At 45.3% G+C, this 15,163-nt stretch overlaps 1 protein-coding gene across 1 annotated transcript in view; it reads left to right on the plus strand.

Moving 5' to 3' along the window:
* LOC141101785 (palmitoleoyl-protein carboxylesterase notum2-like) overlaps nucleotides 1–15,163 on the plus strand; it is a 111,486-nt gene that overhangs the window by 94,296 nt on the left and 2,027 nt on the right. Inside the window, exon 11 of the mRNA XM_073591114.1 lies at nucleotides 11,800–11,847. Coding sequence (XP_073447215.1) covers nucleotides 11,800–11,847 — 48 coding nt within the window. The remainder of the gene's footprint in view (nucleotides 1–11,799; nucleotides 11,848–15,163) is intronic.

Here is a 15,163-nt window from a genome sequence, read left to right on the forward strand (position 1 = left end):
CTGTAGCGTCAAATGTCCATATGAAGGAGAGCACAGGCTTAAACGTTGTAGTGCCTAAGGAAGATGAGGGGGAGCAACAGGTTATGCCGTCCGGTCTGTGTAGGGGCCGGAGCGTAGCAATCGGTTATGACCGATTGCTGTTTACAATCTGATTTAAACTTTCTACATTTATGATCAAATTGTGGTCAGTTATATATGGTTACCACTGGCTGATTTGGGCAATCTTACCATATCCAATTGAGTCTCTAGCTCCTGAGGAAGCGTTCTGCGAAACGCGAAACATGTAGAGCAACTAGAGAATACCCCACCGTGGATCACCAAACCTGCTGTATTTTCTCTGCTATAGCTATATGCTTGCCTACTGTTTGATTTTCAGGGGAAGTATTTCTCCCGTACTTGGTTTAAGCATCACATGTATTTGTCTATAGCCTTCTCTATGTTATACAAATTGGCAGGATAGGACCCATACGGTGTATTATCATTAGTATCTACATTGAATTTGTAGTGTTTTTAAACAATTTATGTGTGTTTAATGTTTTTTATATTTTTCTAATAAAATATCTCTACTAAATATATAGTTTGTAGTTGAATACTATTGTGCCCTCAAAGTCCCATATTTAAAAGTTTTTTCTATCTATAGTCTGATTCTTGGGGACGCTGGCACATATTGTTACTGAGTACCTGCAGAGTCACCCTGCTTACTGAGGTACTCCGATACTAGGTCTTCCTTTTGAATTACAATATCATGTCTTTTTTGCTGGGATAGATAATTATTAAGGACTGTTCTGTTCTGAAATTTTTCAGAGCATTTGTATAGAAGTAGAACATATTACATTCAACAGGGCCCATTTTACTTAAGAGAAAACTAAAGGCAAAAGTTTTTTAGTTTTGGATTTTTACCACCACCCAACCATTCTCACTAAGCTGCAAGTGAAGCCGTATGGGGTATACACATGCTGTAAAGCAGGCTCTTATGGTTTAAACCAGGCATTAAAGAGGCAACATAACCCCTCCTACCCACCTGTTAAATATTCTCTGAAAATCAATCCACCATGGATCGCTCTTCAGAGGACTATCACATATGTAAACAAACTCCAACATTCTGCATTGCCTAAGTATTTGGCCATGCTAATGGGTAGGCAGAATAGGTGACTTCTTGCTTTAGCAGGAGGGGGTGCAAAAAAGGGAAGGACCTTAAATGATGCTGCTGATCAACCCCTACTATCAATAATGAGAAATAACCCCGTTCTTTTCTAATTTGTGATGTAAGTAATCACACATTAATAACTTCTGTTTTACAATAGCTACTAAAATGTTGCCAGAAATTTCAAGCAAACCTGTCATCATAGAAATATGGAGCCTGCCATCGCTGACCTTTCCTTCTGCTTGACTCAGAAAAAGATGGAGTGGGAGATAGCCAGGCAAATAGCATTTTCTGAAGAATATCAGCAATGTCTTACTCATCTCAGCTCAGGTTCCTTTATTATTAAGCATCCTAATGGACAGTTGTTCACAGGTCTTTTAGGCTTCATGCAGACAGACACATTAAAATGCTCTTATCTACGCTGGATCTTTTGGCCAAGAGCTGAAATTCTTGTTTAAGCAAATTTACAGGCATATGGCATTAAGACATAAAATTGTGTAAACTTATTCTACTGGTCAGAATATCAACCACTTCAGCCCCGGAAGAATTTGCTCCCTTATTGACCAGACCATTTTTTGCGATACGGCACTGCATCGCTTTAACTGACAATTGCGCGATCGTGCGAAGTTGTACCCAAACAAAATTTATGTCCTTTTTTCCCACAAACAGAGCTTTCTTTTGGTGGTATTTGATCGCCTCTGCGTTTTTTGCGCTATAAACAAAAAAATTGCGTTGAAAAAAAAAGCAATATTTTTTACTTTTTGCTATAATAACTATCCCCCCAAAAATATAAAAAAAAAATTTCTTCCTCAATTTAGGCTGATATATATTCTTCTACATATTTTTGGTAAAAAAATTGCAATAAGCGTATATTGATTGGTTTGCGCAAATGTTATGGCGTCTACAAAATAGGGGATAGATTTATGGCATTTTTATTACAAATGTCACTGTCAGGGAAGGGGATAACACTAGGGGGCGATCAAGGGGTTAAATGTGTGTCCTAGGGAGTGATTCTAACTGTGGGGGGATGGGACTGCCTGAAGGAGGAGACATATCACTGTTCATACTTAGCATGAACAACATATGTGTTTCCTCACCCCTGACAGAGAGATCTGTCTGTTTACATTGACAAATCTCCATTCTTTGTCTCTCAGAAGCGATCAAACATTGCGGCCGCTTGGGCACGGTCATCGGTGCCCCCTAGTGGTCTTAAAGCAGCCGACGTACATTTACAGCGATTTGCCCAGGCGAGCCAACCTGCCACAGTATGACTGCAGTGGCTGGTCGTCTAGTGGTTAATCTATTTTAGCCATTTGAATGAATTCACGTGTGTAACGATATCAAGTACGGGACATGACAAGCTGTAGCTAGCTGCCATCTTGTGTGGAAGTAGCCATGACAGTTTTGCTAACCATGTAACCTCACAGAGAACTCTGAACTCCGTCTTCCCCACCTTAGGAATTCAAAGCTTTTTAAGTTCAACAGAAAAGGTTATCTCAACAGAGAAAACAGAGCAGGCTAAGTCAGTAGGAAAACATTTGTTGTAAGGGCAGTGTTCAGGCCTGTCGTAAAACTGTCACCCTCCCCACTCAGAGCCCTAACAGACCTCGGTCGTAAAGTCTTCTGAATACACCTCATAAGAATAAGTATGAAATTTCAGCATGTTTCATAACTTCTGACTTAGTAATAGCACAGACATAATCTGGACATATTTAGCTTCCTCAGATAATATGGAACATTTCAAGTCCAGACACCCCTATGTCAGGTCATATGGGAAACCCCTGGGACCACTTATTCCTCCAAAGCAGGCTATACGTTATAGATATGGCATGTTTAGACTTGTTTTGAAGGAAATCTCAAGTTGAATAATAATATGGATATTTGAAGTCTGTAAACACTATAGATGCAGATATATGAGTATGTATTACCAAAATCACCTGGGATGTGGTCATGAGTGTAGACACCTCCCAGCAACCAACCCCTAAAACCAGCTGATCAGATGATTGGTTACTGGTCGCTGTCAACACCCCCTTTGATTTGACAGAAAAGAGGAGATGCCAAGACAATGGTCAGTTCTCCTTTTACCATCCAAGAAGAAACATCTGCCAAGTCGAGAACCAATTACCTAGCTCATCGATCGAACTCTGATCAACCCTCGGACATTAATTGCAAGTATCCTTCCTTCCCAATTCTACCTTATTGCTTTGTGGCTGTATATTGTCTTTATTTTTTGAAACATCTTTTTTTTCTGTAAATATTTTATTTGCATCAACTTTGACCTTTTCATAATAAACTCTTATGTTGAAAAGTGTTAACCTTGTCTCTAAAGCTCCTAATGCAAGCTATAAACGAACCTGCCTCTTGAAGGGCGCTACTGTTGTAGAGTAAGACCTCTGAGCAGACCTGTCTGTGGTGACAGTGTGTGTGGCAGACGCTTATTCTAAAATTATAATTGGTATTGCTAAATTACGAGTCTCCCCCGGCTCGGTCTTTTAAACGGGGGTGGTGGCAGTTAAAGGGTTAATTGTGTAATTAGCCCAGTGACAATTGCTCTCAGGCTGCTCGCACCTAGATTGTGGTCCTGCAAGCTGGAAAATCTTTGTGCTGGGCGCAGCTGAGAGTGGCATTGTTACGTAAGTGACAGCGTGGTGTGAGGTTGGCTGGTCCTTTGTCGCGAGTTAGCGAGGAGGGCAGGGATCTGACACCCGCGTTCGTCACATATTGGCTGGCAGCGTAGCGGGATAGTTTCGCATTAAGAGCATTCAGTGCATTGTTAGGAATTAGCTCTGCACTGAAGGATTGTAACCTTTGTGGAAACAGTCCTTAGAGACAAGCTGGTGCATATTTTTTGATTTTGATTTTTTCAAGAGAGACATACAGCAACAACTCTTTCCTACACCTTCTTCCTATCTCTTCTTTCTGTTCTATCTCTTCTGCTTGCAAAATGTCTGGGTTATCAGCATATAAAAAGATGAGCAAGAATGAACTGACTGTTGAGTGCACAGAAAGAGGAATTGACGTTGGTGGCAAAAATCGTGAAGGCTTGATACATGCCTTACAGGAGTTTGATATCCGTGCAGACCAGAACCTGGGGGAAACTGGACCAGAAAGGGTTTCCGCTACTCCAGAGCCCAGTGGTTCAGAGGCGGCCTCACCAGATGGGCAAGCAGAGACTGACACTGGAATACCACGGATTGTTACCTCCAAGCCATCACAAGAGCAGGCTAGCATCAGATTGCTTGAAACCATCCTAGACTCTCTTCAAATGCAAGAAACTCTACAAAACCTCAGGAAGACGGATCCTGTGGTGTACCTGCAGTTTCTTGAGCGCCAGGCGGCGGCCGAGAGAGAGGCTGCGGAACGCAGGGCTGAGCGGGAGGAACGCCAGGCTGAGAGGGAGGCTGATCGTCGGCACGAACTGGAGATGGCTAGGCTCCAGCAGCAGCGACAGGCTCAGAACCTCGGATCCCTAGAGCACAGGGATGCCTCTCTGCCAGTGATCCCGGCAGCCAAATTTCCAGTTATGGAAAAGGACAGTGACATTGACGTGTATCTACTGTCGTTTGAAAAAACTTGCCGTCAGTACCATCTGCCCCCAGCACAATGGGCCCGGTACCTGACGCCAGGGCTACGAGGCAAGGCCCTGGATGCTTATGTCGAACTGTCAGAAGAACAGTGCGACGATTATGCGGCCCTAAAAGCTGCAATCATCCAAAAGTTTCAGCTAACCCCGGAAGTGTACCGGAAGCGTTTTAGGTCCTTGCAAAAGGGGCCTGGGGACTCATACATGGATGTGGTAGGTCGCTTACGCACCACATTCCGGCAGTGGACTAAAGGCTTGGAAGCCGATTCTTTTGAATCCCTGGAAGATCTTATGATTGCAGATCAACTTTTGCACATCTGTCCTACAGACGTCAGACAGTTTGTGCTGGAGCGAAAGCCAGCCTCTGCCAAAGCAGCAGCAGAACTGGCAGATACCTATATCCACTCTCGGGTATCTGACCATCGCAAGGTTCCTCTGAATGGCTGGAAAGGAGGGAAATCGCACACGGCAACCCCTCCTCTGCCTACCAAACAAGTTCCTCAGCAGCCGGAACCTGCAACTCCTGGAGCCAAGGCCTTCCTAACTGACAAACGCAAATGCTACAACTGTGGGGGAGCCGGACATCTCAGGGCGCAGTGCCCTGAGCAGAAGAAGACGACATCACCTGGCCATCCGGCTAGCAACCCTTCCGCTGTGCTGCTCGTCAGTGGGAAACCTCCCGGAACCAATGCCAACTTGCAGCCAGTCATCGTAGGCCACCGGACTGTAACAGGCTTTCGTGACACCGGAGCCGAAGTCACATTGGTCAGACCAGAGGTTATAGAAGAAACAGACATCATCCCAGAGAAGTTCCTTACCCTCACCGGAGTTGGGGGAACCCGTTCCTGTGTACCCCGTGCCTATGTTTTTATTGATTGGGGTGCCGGAAGTGGGATGAGAGAGGTGGGTGTCTCGGAGGAGATCCCCACTGCAGTGTTGTTGGGTTCTGATTTAGGTACCCTTGTTTCATACTATGCCCCTGCTAAAAGCACCCCAGATGCTCCCACGGATCTCTCCGGACCTCCCAAGGTACTGTTTACAGATGTTGGGGTAATATCGGGGCAACCTGTAGATGGACAGAGGGAGGGGGAGGGTGGAGTGGAAGTGCAAGGTCCTCCTTCTTCAGAGACAGGAGAGGAGGCCCCCTTGCCAGTGAAGGTAACTGATGTATGTTCCAATGATGCTGAACTGATAAAGGTTAAATGTGATGATAATGATGATGAGGATAATGATGATGATGATAATGATGATGATGATAATGATGATGATGATAATGATGATGATGCATTGCCAGTACTGGTGGTCACTCGCAGTGCTGCAAAGGCAGCCGAGGTGCAGGCCCTGGTCGCAGAACAGCAGGAGGAGGTCTCTGGGCCCTCTCCCTGTTCTGACCCAGTGGACTCCACCTCTGTTGAGCCTCAGCAGCTGTCCATGTTTGCCACAGGACTGCTGGCTGGGACCTGTTGTTCCGCCTTTGAAACAGCACTGCAGACAGACCAAACACTAGCACAGCTCAGGAGTCTAGCTGATCGCCCCCCTGCAGAGAATGACAAACAAAAGGTCTATTGGGACAAAGGTAAACTGTACAGAGAAAATATGCCTGCAGAGGGGAATGAGGCTGACCTAGGTAGCAGGCAGCTGGTTGTACCCAGTCAATTTAGGGGACAGCTGCTAAAAGTGGCTCATGAAATTCCCCTCGCAGGGCACTTGGGGATCACTAAGACCCGAGGGCGGTTGATACATAACTTTTATTGGCCTACAATGCTCGCTGACATAGCTGACTACTGTCGGTCCTGTGTTACCTGCCAGCGAGTTGGCAAGGCAGGGGATGTACACAGGGCTCCGCTAAAACCTTTGCCTGTGATTGACGAACCTTTTAAGAGGGTGGCAGTGGATATCATTGGGCCTTTGGCCATCCCTAGCAGTTCAGGCAAACGTTTTATCCTTACAGTTGTCGACTATGCCACGCGTTATCCGGAGGCGGTGGCTCTCTCCTGCGTCCGGGCAGACAAGGTCGCTGATGCTCTGCTGGGAATCTTCACAAGAGTGGGATTCCCGGCTGAGCTCATCAGCGATCAAGGCCCTCAGTTTGTGTCCGACTTGATGCAGGCTCTCTGTCGGAAAATACAGATGACGCATATCATGGCCAGTCCTTATCACCCACAAACGAACGGTTTGTGCGAGCGTTTCAATGGAACCTTGAAACAAATGTTGTGCACCTTTGTGCACTCCCAGGGTAAGGACTGGGAACGATATCTGCCTCATCTGCTGTTTGCTTACAGAGAGGTGCCTCAGGAGTCCACAGGCTTTTCGCCATTTGAACTTTTGTACGGACGGAGGGTAAGAGGACCCCTGGACCTAATCCGTGAGACCTGGGAGGGCAAGATTGCCGACTCAAAGGTCTCTGTTGTGGATTATGTCCTAAAATTCAGAGATAAAATGGAGACGCTGGTGGAAATTGTGCGGGAGAACATGACCCAGGCCCAGACTAGGCAGAAAGAGTGGTATGACCGTAACGCTAGGGAGCGGACCTATGACATTGGTCAGAAGGTGTATGTTCTGCTTCCCCTGCGGCAGAACAAACTCCAAGCAGCATGGGAAGGCCCGTACACCATCACCCAGCTTCTAAATGATGTCACCTACTTGGTCAGGTTGGGAGAAGGGCGTAGACGGCAGAAGGCCATTCATGTTAACATGATCAAAGCCCATCATGAGCGCACGGCCTATGTCATGCCGGTCTGCAGCAGGCCAGAGCCCGAGGAGGCTGATCCACTTCTGGACCTGCTAGCAGACACCAGGGAGGTAGACTCAGAACTCCTGATAAACTCCAATCTTACCCCCACCCAGGTACCTGGACTGAAGCGAGTGCTGGCAGTACATGGTAGCAGGTTTACGGGAAAACCTGGGAGGACACACCTCGCTGTCCACCAGGTGGACACCGGGGCACATCCCCCCATTAAACAGTCGGCCTATCGCGTCTCCCTGGAGGTGCTGGCCGACATGAAAAGGGAGGTGGAGGAAATGCTGCAGCTGGGGGTGATTCAGAAGTCCCACAGTGCCTGGGCGTCCCCAGTAGTCTTGGTCCCCAAAAAGGACCAGACGACCAGGTTCTGTGTGGACTACCGGAAGCTGAATGCCATCACTACTGCAGATGCCTACCCCATGCCCCGGATTGATGAGTTGTTAGATAGGCTGGCGGCCGCCCGTTATATAACAATCATGGATCTGAGCAGGGGGTACTGGCAAATTCCTCTGGCCCCTGAGGCTCGGGAAAAGTCGGCCTTCATCACCCCATTCGGATTGTTCGAGTTTACCGTCATGCCGTTTGGAATGAAGAATGCCCCAGCTACCTTCCAGAGAGTCATGAATGACTTACTGGAGGGGCTGGAAACCTTTGCCGTAGCCTACTTGGATGACATCGCCGTGTTCAGCCCTACCTGGGAAGAACACCTGGTGCACCTGTCACAGGTCCTAGACCAACTGACAGCCGCCAATCTGACTGTCAAACCCAGTAAGTGTCAGATTGGCATGACTGATGTGCAGTACTTGGGACACCAGGTAGGAGGAGGTACCCTGAAACCCGAGACAGGGAAGGTTGAGGCCATCCTGGCCTGGCCTACCCCTCAAACCAAAAAGCAGGTTATGTCTTTCTTGGGGACCGCTGGCTACTATAGGAAATTTGTATGTAACTATAGTAGCCTGGCCAAACCTCTGACTGACCTAACCAAAAAGAAACTGCCCAAGGTGGTGTCTTGGACACCAGAATGTGAGCAGGCATTTCAGGCCTTGAAGGGGGCGCTGGCCAGCGCACCTGTGCTGCAGGCTCCAGACTTCACCCGCCGTTTCCTTGTGCAGACGGATGCCTCTGCCTTTGGATTGGGTGCAGTCCTGAGCCAGGTGGACGAGGCCGGAGAGGAGCATCCCATCCTCTACCTGAGCAGGAAGCTGCTTCCCAGGGAAGTAGCATATGCCACGATCGAAAAGGAGTGTCTTGCGATCGTGTGGGCTCTCCAGAAGTTACAAACGTACCTTTATGGACGGCACTTCACTGTGATCACAGATCACAATCCCTTGAGCTGGCTAAATCGTGTTGCTGGGGAGAATGGCAAACTACTTCGGTGGAGCCTAATTCTTCAGCAATACGATTTCACCATCCAGCATAAGAAAGGCAGCGCCCATGGCAATGCTGATGGGCTGTCACGACAAGCCGAGCCCGCAGGAGTCGGTTGCGTCAGGAGGGAAATTGTAGTTCCCTCCCATGCAACCACCTAAGGGGGGAGGTGTAACGATATCAAGTACGGGACATGACAAGCTGTAGCTAGCTGCCATCTTGTGTGGAAGTAGCCATGACAGTTTTGCTAACCATGTAACCTCACAGAGAACTCTGAACTCCGTCTTCCCCACCTTAGGAATTCAAAGCTTTTTAAGTTCAACAGAAAAGGTTATCTCAACAGAGAAAACAGAGCAGGCTAAGTCAGTAGGAAAACATTTGTTGTAAGGGCAGTGTTCAGGCCTGTCGTAAAACTGTCACCCTCCCCACTCAGAGCCCTAACAGACCTCGGTCGTAAAGTCTTCTGAATACACCTCATAAGAATAAGTATGAAATTTCAGCATGTTTCATAACTTCTGACTTAGTAATAGCACAGACATAATCTGGACATATTTAGCTTCCTCAGATAATATGGAACATTTCAAGTCCAGACACCCCTATGTCAGGTCATATGGGAAACCCCTGGGACCACTTATTCCTCCAAAGCAGGCTATACGTTATAGACATAGCATGTTTAGACTTGTTTTGAAGGAAATCTCAAGTTGAATAATAATATGGATATTTGAAGTCTGTAAACACTATAGATGCAGATATATGAGTATGTATTACCAAAATCACCTGGGATGTGGTCATGAGTGTAGACACCTCCCAGCAACCAACCCCTAAAACCAGCTGATCAGATGATTGGTTACTGGTCGCTGTCAACACCCCCTTTGATTTGACAGAAAAGAGGAGATGCCAAGACAATGGTCAGTTCTCCTTTTACCATCCAAGAAGAAACATCTGCCAAGTCGAGAACCAATTACCTAGCTCATCGATCGAACTCTGATCAACCCTCGGACATTAATTGCAAGTATCCTTCCTTCCCAATTCTACCTTATTGCTTTGTGGCTGTATATTGTCTTTATTTTTTGAAACATCTTTTTTTTCTGTAAATATTTTGTTTGCATCAACTTTGACCTTTTCATAATAAACTCTTATGTTGAAAAGTGTTAACCTTGTCTCTAAAGCTCCTAATGCAAGCTATAAACGAACCTGCCTCTTGAAGGGCGCTACTGTTGTAGAGTAAGACCTCTGAGCAGACCTGTCTGTGGTGACAGTGTGTGTGGCAGACGCTTATTCTAAAATTATAATTGGTATTGCTAAATTACGAGTCTCCCCCGGCTCGGTCTTTTAAACGGGGGTGGTGGCAGTTAAAGGGTTAATTGTGTAATTAGCCCAGTGACAATCGCTCTCAGGCTGCTCGCACCTAGATTGTGGTCCTGCAAGCTGGAAAATCTTTGTGCTGGGCGCAGCTGAGAGTGGCATTGTTACGTAAGTGACAGCGTGGTGTGAGGTTGGCTGGTCCTTTGTCGCGAGTTAGCGAGGAGGGCAGGGATCTGACACCCGCGTTCGTCACAACGTGTACACGAGTGTGTTTATGTGCATAAATAATGCCAGGTGCATGTTTGGGGCTTTAATTGTATACCCCTGAATGCTTCTCTAAAAAAACGATCTAACCACCACAAAGTGCATGGACACATTGGCCGAAATGGAGTGAACCTGCGTGACTTATTCTGTCAGGAAGCTGTTAAACTTGACAACCAATCCTGGGCAGCAAGCACATTCATGTTCTGCAGCTGCAAGTACACAAGCGACATTATATGGGCAGCTGCGGGGTGGGGAATGTGTTCACTGCCAATGATTGGCTGCTGGCTTTGACTGCTTCTTGGTGGGATAGCAACTGCAGGTTCAAAGTCTCATGCCTAAACCAGCCTGAGCTCATCCCTGGCTTCAGGCCCTAAATAGCATTTATAGCCTGAATGTAAATATGAAAAACAGATGCTACCCTATAAGGACTTGTTTACACATGCTTTGACCTCTAAAGAGCGATCTGTGTTCAGATCATTCCCCAAGCATTTTTACTGGCAGTGAAGAGGTGTTGTATCACCTCCTCACTGCCTGCTTTAACCCCTTAAACTCTGTCCTAGCGTGCTGCAACAGAGCGCATTGCAGAGTAGCCCCATTCACCTGAATGGATTGTGCTCAGTGGGTGCTACGGCCACTGAAAGCAACAGGGGTTATAATTTCTGCCACGGCCGAGAAGCAAAACATTGCAGCTGTCTGTGTCACATATACACTCCTGACTGCTGCCTTTGTAGCTAAAGGGGGAATTGTTGGGGGTGGTAAAAAAAAGCAGCTTAACCACTAGTGTAAAGGAATCCTGACACTTTTATCATGCTTTACATGGTCATAGTCACAATCACTTGAAATGCTCTTGGCTTCTGATTATTTGATTTGATTATTTTAACTTTTTTTTTAGGTTTTGAAAGCTGTGTCTATTGAAAATATATATAAACTATCCATGGTAATATAACTAGTAGTTTAATTTTCAATGGTCTTTTATGTTATACTATACCTTTAGGCTGGGTTCACACTAGAGATCGCAACGGCTCACAGTAGGAGTCTGGTGCGTCTTCATTCACCGTTTCATGTCCAATTTCAGCCTGAATTTTGGGCTAAATGCGGACCTGGAATTCGACCCGGAGCCGCTGTGGAGATATGTGAACCAGCTCCATAGAGAACCAGTCACAATCTCCTGCTGTGCGTATTGGATGCAGGAAATCCGCATCCAATTCGCAATAGTGTGAACCCAGCCTTAATGTTTTTAGGTTTTGAAAGCTGTGTTTATTAAATATATATAAAACTATCCATAGTAATATAACTAGTAGCTTAATATTTAACCGACCTTTATTTTATACTATAGCTTAGCAGTTGCAGAATACACCTTTAATAAACATGCTTTTGTTATCTTCATTACAGGGCAGTTTTTGCTCCAGCCTGCTTTTCCCACACACTCATTACAGAAAGGTAAGAAGAATGCAGACATTCCAGCTGCTCTGCTTATCTTAAAGAACTCTGTTTTGTCTTAAATTCTAATAGCTATAATTTGTTATCTAAAGCCCAAAGCCAACCAAAACTTTTTAGCTTTGAATAAAGTGGGGAAAGGGCTAAAACTTTGGTTAAGCATAGGCAGATTTTTTTTTTCCTTCAGCCCACAGATTTTTCCATCCACAGTTTACATTGTGAATACATTAATCCTCCTTTGTTGGTATCATATTCTGACAGCTGGTACCACCAGCTGTCAAAGTACCTGAATGGTGCCTGTATACTTCTGTTTTACAATTAAATGATGTTTGTTGGGGGGATGCCAACAGGAACCCTCTAAATTTGCGCTGTGTATGGCCAGCTTAAAGTGGTTCTAAAGGCTCAAGTTTTTTTTTTATCTTAATGCATTCTATGTATTAGGGTAAAAAACCTTCTGAGTGTAGCTCCCCCCGGCCCCCCTTATACTTATCTGGGCCCCATCTCGATCCAGGGATGTGCATAAGGGCTCTCCCGGATCTCTCTCTCTCCACATTGGCTCACACAGCAGCAGGAGGCCATTGGCTCCAGCTGCTGTCAATCACAGCCAGTGAACCAATAAACAGAGAGTGGGACAGGGCCGAACTGTGCTCTGTGTATGAATGGACAAACAGAGCATGGCTTGGAAGTGAGCCTGCTTGCATGCCCCTATAGCAAGAGGCTTGTCTTTGGGGGCACTCGGCAGGGGGGAGGGGCCAGCACCGCCGAAAAGGGACACAAAAGGAAGAGGATCAGGACTGCTCTGTGCAAAACCATTGCACGGAGCAGGTAAGTATAACATGTTTGTTATTTTTTTTTTATTCTTTCCTTTAAAAATCATTGTTTTTATCACTGTATTTACTGCTTTGAGTCCCGTGAGGAGATCTCCGCTTGTTTTTTTTCAGCTGTGACATCAGGGCAATGAAGTAGGTAGCTGGGATAGTCAAAGTTTACAATAACAATCTGAATTTCTAACCCCTTTTCAGTGAAAAAGAAAACCCCTATAAAGCATGGTATAATTAGCTCCAACATAGAAAACAAAATTCCTTCCTGATCCCCTGAAGGAAATCAGATTTTCCCTGGATCAACAATCACTGGTGTTATTGCCTATAATTGTTGCCTTTGTTCTGTTTATTAACCACTAGCCGACCGCTGTCAGCACATATACGTTGGCAGAATGGCACGGCTGGGCAAAGTAACGTACCTGTACGTTACTGCCGCGAGCTCCATGACCGTGCCCGCAGGACCCGCGGACTCGATCCCCGCTGGGATACCCGCGATCGTGTCACGGAGCTAAAGAACGGGGAGATGCCGATGTAAACAGCATCTCCCCGTTCTGCCTAGTGACAGGACAGTGATCGTCTGCTCCCTGTCATCGGGAGCAGAGATCAGTGTCATGTCACTGCTAGTCATCCCCCACACAGTTACAATCACTGCCCAGGACACACTTAACCCCTCCCTGCCCACTAGTGGTTAACCCCTTCACTGCCAGTGACTTTTTTACAGTAATCAATGCAATTTTATAGCATTGATCGCTGTATTAATGCCAATGGTCCCAAAAATGTGTCAAAATTGTCCGATATGTCTGCAATAATATCGCAGTCATGATAAAAATCGCTGATCGCCGCCATTACTAGTAAAAAAAAAAAAATATTAATAAAAACGCCATAAAACTATCCCCTATTTTGCAGACGCTATAACTTTTGCGCAAACCAATCAATAAACGCTTATTGCGATTTTTTTTTTTTTTTTTTTTTTTTTTTTTTTTTTTTTACCAAAAATATGTCGAAGAATACGTATCGGCCTAAACTGAGGAAAAAAAATGTTTTTTTATATATTTTTCGGGGATATTTATTCTAGCAAAAAGTAAAAAATAATGCGTTTTTTTCAAAATTGGCCCTATTTTTTTGTTTATAGCGCAAAAAATTCAAACCACAGAGGTGATCAAATACCACCATAAGAAAGCTATATTTGTGTGAAAAAAAGGATGTCAATATTGTTTGGCGCAATTGTCAGTTAAAGTGATGCAGTGCCGAATCGCAAAAAGTGCTCTGGTCAGGAAGGGGGTAAATTCTTCCGGAGCTGAAGTGGTTAAAGGCAAGTGAACATTTTCAGAATGCACATCACAATCATTTTGTGTAGCAATCCACAAGTCTGTTTGTACTCAACAAATGGATGCTTAGCATAACTTGGGGGGAGATGGCTTTATCAACACAATGTCATGGGGTACAGTGGACCTGCTGAGTCACCAGCAGGGAGCATGGAACATTATACAAGTACAACCCCAGTAGGTCAGTGGCTGCAGCCTTGACACCCTGGGCTCACAGGAAGTGGTTTGAATGACACTGGGTGTCCTTTAAGCCTAAAGAAGAATGGAGGCACATCACTAGGTCATTGGATCTGCGAGGGACAGCACTGAAGAATGGGTGATTATAACAGCGGAAGTATTTTTTTTTATTATAAGAAGCTGCTGGTGAATCTGATTTACTTTTTTTTTTTTTTTTCTCAAACACTACAAGAAGCCAATGACTGATGCCACCTGTCAGCATCCAATCACAACTGGAAATTTGATTTTAAATTTAGGCACACCATTTCTAAAAGCCTTGCTTTTATTTCATTCAGATGTAAAAAACAATATTTTTTAAAAAATAAAAGTGTTGCGCTGTTACTCCATGATCAATATATGTAGTGTGCATAAGGCTCGGTTCACACATGGGCGGCACGACTTGCAGGTCGCCTCAGCGAGGCGACCTGCAAACGACTGCCGGGGCGACTTGCGAGACGACTTCTGCATAGAAGTCTATGCAAGTCGCCCCAAGTCGCCCCCAAAGTAATACAGGAACCTTTTTCTAAGTCGGAGCGACTTGCGTCGCTCCAATTAGAACGGTTCCATAGCACAGAACGGGAGGCGACTTGTCAGGCGACTAGGTCGCCTGACAAGTCGCCCCAGTGTGAACCGAGCCTAAAAGTCCATCTATTGAAATGTAGTGAGAAAAGGGTAAAAATAAGTCCAAAATTCCAACTTAGGCTCGATTCACACCTATGCATGTTGCTTTTGGGCGTTTTTGGAGGTTTTTTTTCATGCTTGCCACGTTTTTGAGCAGCGTTTTTGCCGCGATTTGCGTTTTGCGTTTTTTTTTTTTTTTTTTTTTTTTTAACAGTTTTTTTTTTACAGTCTAAAAAAAAAATTAAAAAAAAAAAAAAAAACAGCAAAAACGGTGCACTTGCGTTTTGATGCTTGTCCATTGAATTCTATTACATGCAAAACGCTGCATTTTGCATG

Source organism: Aquarana catesbeiana, linkage group LG06 (assembly GCF_042186555.1).
Source record: "Aquarana catesbeiana isolate 2022-GZ linkage group LG06, ASM4218655v1, whole genome shotgun sequence".
NCBI lineage: Eukaryota > Metazoa > Chordata > Amphibia > Anura > Ranidae > Aquarana > Aquarana catesbeiana.